The 6,000-nt window shown below is 40.7% G+C and overlaps 1 protein-coding gene across 3 annotated transcripts in view; it reads left to right on the forward strand.

Annotated features, from left to right (window-relative positions):
- Positions 1-5,737, forward strand: part of LOC132983696 (mannosyl-oligosaccharide 1,2-alpha-mannosidase IC) — a 213,985-nt gene extending 208,248 nt beyond the window's left edge. For all 3 annotated transcript variants that reach the window (XM_061050126.1, XM_061050125.1, XM_061050123.1), the window contains 2 exons: positions 2,509-2,624; positions 4,800-5,737. In XM_061050126.1, coding sequence (XP_060906109.1) covers positions 2,509-2,624; positions 4,800-4,941 — 258 coding nt within the window. In that variant the 3' untranslated portion in view covers positions 4,942-5,737. The remainder of the gene's footprint in view (positions 1-2,508; positions 2,625-4,799) is intronic.
- The last annotated feature ends 263 nt before the right edge of the window (positions 5,738-6,000 follow it).

A 6,000-nucleotide genomic window follows, 5' to 3' on the forward strand; every position in this document is an offset into this window, starting at 1 on the left:
CGGTTCCCACATTAAATTTCTGTGACAACCTAACTGTCAAACAAGCTAGCAACAGGCAAAGAGGTGGAGCTGAGGTGGGCCTTAAGCCTCCTAGCAAACAGGTACAGTAATATCTGGTGTGTCAGACGCACTCTTAATACATATTTTTCCATCAAGAAAGGAGGCTGAGTCCTATATGGTGTTGCGACCAATATACCAATGCAAAATGGAAGACATGACCGCATGTGCAGCTGCAACCATCACTCGCTGCACGTGACCTGACACAATTGGAAACTAACCCCCATTCATTGTGTATTGCAAGTGGCCAATTTGCTGGGCAAGAAATGCTGGGATACATAGTAACCTGGACCAGATGTAGGGCCACTTTTTAACAGCTTTATGCCTTCCTCATAAGTTCAAAATCATTCATTCAAAGATGATGATGGTAAATTAACCTTTTAGAGTGCTGGTTTGATTGAAAAGACTCTCAATTAAAGACAACAAGTGACCAGCTGAGGTTGGATCCACTCTGTCCACAACTATCAAGGTAACCCCAGGCTGAGAGCTCAACTATCATTCTGGTAACCACTAGGATAACGAACATCACTTGGCACATTTTTGACTTTGATGAACAAAATGAAAATCACTGTGCAGGAAGAGAACTATTCTTTCCCCCTAGGAGCTGCCCCAAAACACGCTGCGTCGTGTTTACCGGTGTCACATTCATTCAGGATTTTACGGTACTGATTTGACTAACTGTAAGTCAAGTCAGCCTGCCCTTAATTATGCAAATGTTGACATAACTTTTAACGTCCATACAGTTTTTCATCAATAAAGAAATAATTTACCAAAGACCAAATGGTTTGGTTTTGTACCAGGTTGTAGACCATGGCTTTCATCCAGTGTCAGGTGGAAACTCAATAAACTGCAGGTTTTCCCCTTCAGCAATGACATCATATTTCCACACCATAGGCTTGGTCCGACTATTTGTATTTCAAGAGTGTATCTTATAAAACAGTGAATCAAGCAAGTACAATAAAGCTACCACACCATAAATGCTGCTGTTATATTGTAGTTCCAAATACTGTCTGGTTGCTGTCTGTTCATCACGATGAATGACCAACTTATAATGCTCTTATTATTTTATGAACTTCTTGTGACAGCAGAAAAAAACAATAAACACATAAAGGTGCAATATAATGTTGCCTGACCTGCTGTCCTCAGAATTTGATTCCCACCTCTGGTAGTGCTGATAATGCAGGACAAAAGTTTGTAAACCTTTCCAATCAAAAAGTTACCGGTCATTTTTCAGCTCTAACATTGTATATCTACACAGACTATGAAGACGTTAGCCTACCTAGCGACAAAATGAAGGTTACAATCTCATACTTGCTCCTGAATTTAAAAAAAACCTGTCTACCTTGAAGTAAAGTAATAGCCCTCATTTCAGATGTAAAGATAGAAGAGAAAAAACATGTTATTATTTCGTGCCATTGGTTTGTTTAAGTTGTATGTTGGAGGTCTAGTACATTGTAATTTTGTATCCTACGCGCTGTCTTATCAGTGGCTTGGCTGATTTATAAATCATACTCACCTACTATGTCAAGCCCCTTTTACACCCTCAATTACCCTCAACCAGCTTCCATGGCAGCGTGTGGCACTATATATTAACTTGTAGATCAAGCAATCCCCTGAGCAGGAGGTGAGGGTTGTGCAGGGAGCACCATCATTAATGTGGCATCAGACAGTACACAAGCCGTAATAAAACTGCAGAGGACTGGCATGATAGATTTAGCATTAATTTAGTTCGTACAGAAGAGGAGAGATCAGGCTGACGAGTCTGACAGGCCTTTAATTATCGGGCACAAAGGTTGAAAACGGAGCACGACGCATCTCCTGGTGAACATCAAGCATTAACACAACGGGGTCTTTGTTAATTAGCACGTATAAACCAGGCCTTTGTAGCGGGGGTAATAATGTGCTAATCTGCTTAGCTAGCTCAGCCACTCTCCATTAGCCGCTGTCAGATGTAGCATTGCTTGTGCTTCAATTGTGTTTCCGGCTGAAACCTTGACATCTTCTACTCTTCTACTAACTTTGGTGTGTGTGTTTCTTTAAATGCAATGAGCAAATGAGGGGAGGCGATTTTTTTTTTTTTACAAGAATCCCACTGTGATGTCAGAAGGAGAGCAAATCTGAAACAGAGCATTTTTCTGTGTTGTAAGACTTACGCAGACCACAAACAAAGGTTTGGATGGGTTTATTTCACATTTTGTGGGTCAGTAAACACTCAGGTAACCCAAATATATGTTCAAAAACACTGTAAAGGTGGATTTTTCATAATATGTCCCCTTAAAATTAAAAAACTTGTCAGAAAGTGAAGTAATTGTAGCCTATTCAAATTTGCATAACAAGCAGGAAACTATAAGAACTTGTCTTCACTTTGTCGAGAAAATGAAAATGTCTTTGGAGGTACACATGTTCATATTTAAACCTTTTCTCTCTCTCTTCCTCTCTGTGTCTGTCAAGGCCCTGGAGCAGCACTGCAGAGTGGAGTCCGGCTTCTCTGGGATCCGTGATGTTTACACCATGACAGTCAGCCACGATAACATGCAGCAGAGCTTCTTCCTCTCAGAGACGCTCAAGTAGGTTCTTTTTTTTTTTTTTCTCACCACATCTCCCTGCAACAGATGGCATTTTGCAATCTGCATGCGTAAACCATCGTAGATATAGAGAGTAATGTAGGTTCCACTCTGAACGCCGGTGATTCATCTCCCCTCCAGTCATCTGAGATGATTCCAATCACACTCTGCATCTGGTCCTCTTTATTGTAAAAGAAACATGAATGACGAGTGGATGGTGTGCACTTGGTCACTTCAATTTCACCGTACCTCATTCTTGAGTTATGTAATGCAATGTGAATCATTCCTGAAAGCCATGTTGTATCAGAGCCAGTGATGGAAGAGAGCCGGATTTTCTAAAGACAAGGGAATCAGAAATAATAGCCACTGGGGCGCCAGTAGCCTAGTGGTTGAGTCAAACGCCCCACAGGCTGTAGTCCTTGTCGCAGCGGCAGTGCCCTTTGCTGCATGTCATTCCCCACCCTCTCCTCCAAACGTTTCCTGACTCCCTTCAGCTGTACTATCCAATAAAAAAAAAAAAAAGGCCCTAAAAATATCTCTAAAAAATAAATCATAGTCACTGAACATACCGATCTTGTTGCAGCCTCTACCAGCAGGATACCCCACCTGATGTGGAGTCACTCATTAAAGTGACAAATCATGACAGTGGAATCTTAGCTTGTAAATAAATTAGTAATAGAAGATTCAGTTAGCGAATCATTCCTGCATGACACTAGTGATAAACGCTAAGAAAATGTTCCGGTTGAGTGGTTAAAGAATAACAGTCCTTTTATTCTACAATTCATTCATGTCAAAAAACATCCTCTGAAAAATACAATCATCTGACAGACTTTGTTACTGTGTCTGTAGCCCAAAAACCTTTCCTTTGTTCATCTGTAAAAAAAAAAAATATATATCCAAAGTTTTTTTAAAACGTCACGGCAGAATATTCATTTCAAGCTGTGCGCACACATCTCCCTGAGTAATACCAAAACTTGTCTTTGTTTTCATTTTGACACTTTGATTTTTGTGCAGATTACACCACCAAAATCTACATTGTGATTATTTGGCTTTACTCATGCTGCTCATTGGATTTTGTTTCATTTTGACCATGATCACAATAACTGTCTTAATCCTTATCACTGGCCGACACTTTTCAACTAACTGTGAAATGCAATGATCATGGAGGCTTTAACTGAGAGGCTACATTTAGTGTTTATTGTACTGTCCGCTCCTGACAGCGTCAACGTTTTAGTAGTTCACACTCACACACTCAGTTTGTTTATATGATCTGAGAAAAAATTTATTTATTGTGTTAGTCCAACTAAAACTGGACTCTTAGAATGCATGTTAACACATAAGTCAGAATGCGATTGTACTAAGTCAATTTTGTCGAAGTTGGACCATCACACCTAGATTATGCGGCTGACAAAATATTTATTTATCTTGCATGAATACACCTCAATCTGACCCAAAATGACCCAGGCCTCCTTCACACGCTCCACAGTTCTCGGGTCGAGCTTTGAGCTGGGAGATGTAGCATAGCAGAAGTCTTGTTGACGTCTGCCTTTGGAAACTACCGTAAACTAGAGAGACAGCGTGCATCACATTTGCGCCATAAGTGTAGCGTACGTGTGAAATGCACAGAGCTGACGATAAGTGTGCCGCTTGTCGATTGTGTGGTATGTGACGTGATCATATACCTGGAAGAAGGTGCAGTAACTAGCTGATAGGGGGCATATCGCCTTTACTGTAGCGCGGTCGGAAATACATCCTGCAATAAATCGAGTCCATCAAAATGGCCAAGCTTAACTGCATTTATGACTAATTATCACGATTACATGAAGACACATTTGGCAGTGAGAAGCCTAGTTGTAGTAGAGGAGAGTCAAACTGCAACAGTATCTCTAAACCGGGAACAACACATCAGGGTACAGCAAAGAAAAGACTACATCTGATCATCTTTGACTCTGAGGATTGGCTGGGAACTTTTTTTTCTTTTGACACAGCCCAGCTAGATGTGTCCCCAGGTTTTCTGTCTGTATGCTAAGCTAGGCTAGTCATCTGATCGTTAAGGAATAATATTGAATTTACACACACAAGAGTGACATCAAATCTCAGAAAGAAGGTGAATGAGCATATTCTTGTAAGCGTATGAACCTCAATGGCACTGAATTTGTTTCCCTCCTGTCTGCTCAGGTATCTGTACCTGCTCTTCTCTGACGACGACCTTCTCCCTCTGGAGGACTGGGTCTTCAACACAGAAGCCCACCCGCTGCCCGTCGTCCGTAAGAGCTGCCTGCAGGAGGAAAACACACAGGACAAGACGGTCTCTGAATAAGACTGAACACAGAGACTTTTTTTTTTTTTTTTTTGCACATGTGTATGTGCGAACACACAAAAGAGTCACACAAATATCGCAAAACACCAATTTAATGCAGGTTCAGAGTCTCTTCAGGAGCTTGTTATGGACTCTCAAATTCCTTTCCAGTAAAGGATGTTGTCGTTTTACGCTGTGATTGTATATCCTTTCGCCGGGTTTTACTTCCTGCTGGCACTTCTTTTTTTGTGGACAATCAAAACAAACATGACTTTCATGAAAAGAGCACCTTTTTTCTTTCCTTCTTTCCTCTGTGAGGAAACCAGTATAACTTGCAGACCCAAATGTACGGGAGGAGGGTTGAACCATGGGCCATATTGTTAGAAAGAGAGAGAAGCGTATAGAAAACCACTTGAGTTTTGCTCTTTGAGTTCTTTGTTTCGTTAATCTTCGGTGATGAATGATTTCCTTCTATCTCGTCATTGCATTTTTTCCTTTGTGAGTACACTCTTTGACCAAAGGTTTATTTGCATTTCTAGTTCCCTCTTCTTCTTCTTCTTTTTTTTTTTTTCAAGTAATGTGTTTTTGTTGAGATTTGAAAGAAAGTTAAATTTATAAAAAAGGGTTGAATTGTAATGAGTATTGATTAATGTACAGACATGAAATGTGACCCTTGAAGCCACCTCCGAACTAATGTTGATGTCATGTTTCTTACTGAAACAAGCTTGAATGATTCTTTTTCAAGTGAGGAGGTGTCGTGAAAGTGGCAGTGTCTTATGCATCCAGGGACCATTTATTAAAACAAGCCTGAAGTTGGGTTGTGTTTCCTCTGTATGCTTGGGTTCTTTTTTTGTGAACAGGGCGATGCTTTCTCAGTCCTCTCCGCCTTTAAAGTCAATGTGACAAATGTTCTGTCAGTTCTGTAGCCGTAACACTCACACACACACACACACACACTCACACACATACACACACACACACACACACACACACACACAAAAGGATGAAGAACACATTTCCGAGCCGACTTCAAATGGGTTTCCCTGTTTCTGTTGTACTTTCTCTGCCTTGACATGTGAA

The sequence above is a fragment of the Labrus mixtus genome, chromosome 11 (genome assembly GCF_963584025.1).
Source record: "Labrus mixtus chromosome 11, fLabMix1.1, whole genome shotgun sequence".
NCBI classification, from domain to species: domain Eukaryota; kingdom Metazoa; phylum Chordata; class Actinopteri; order Labriformes; family Labridae; genus Labrus; species Labrus mixtus.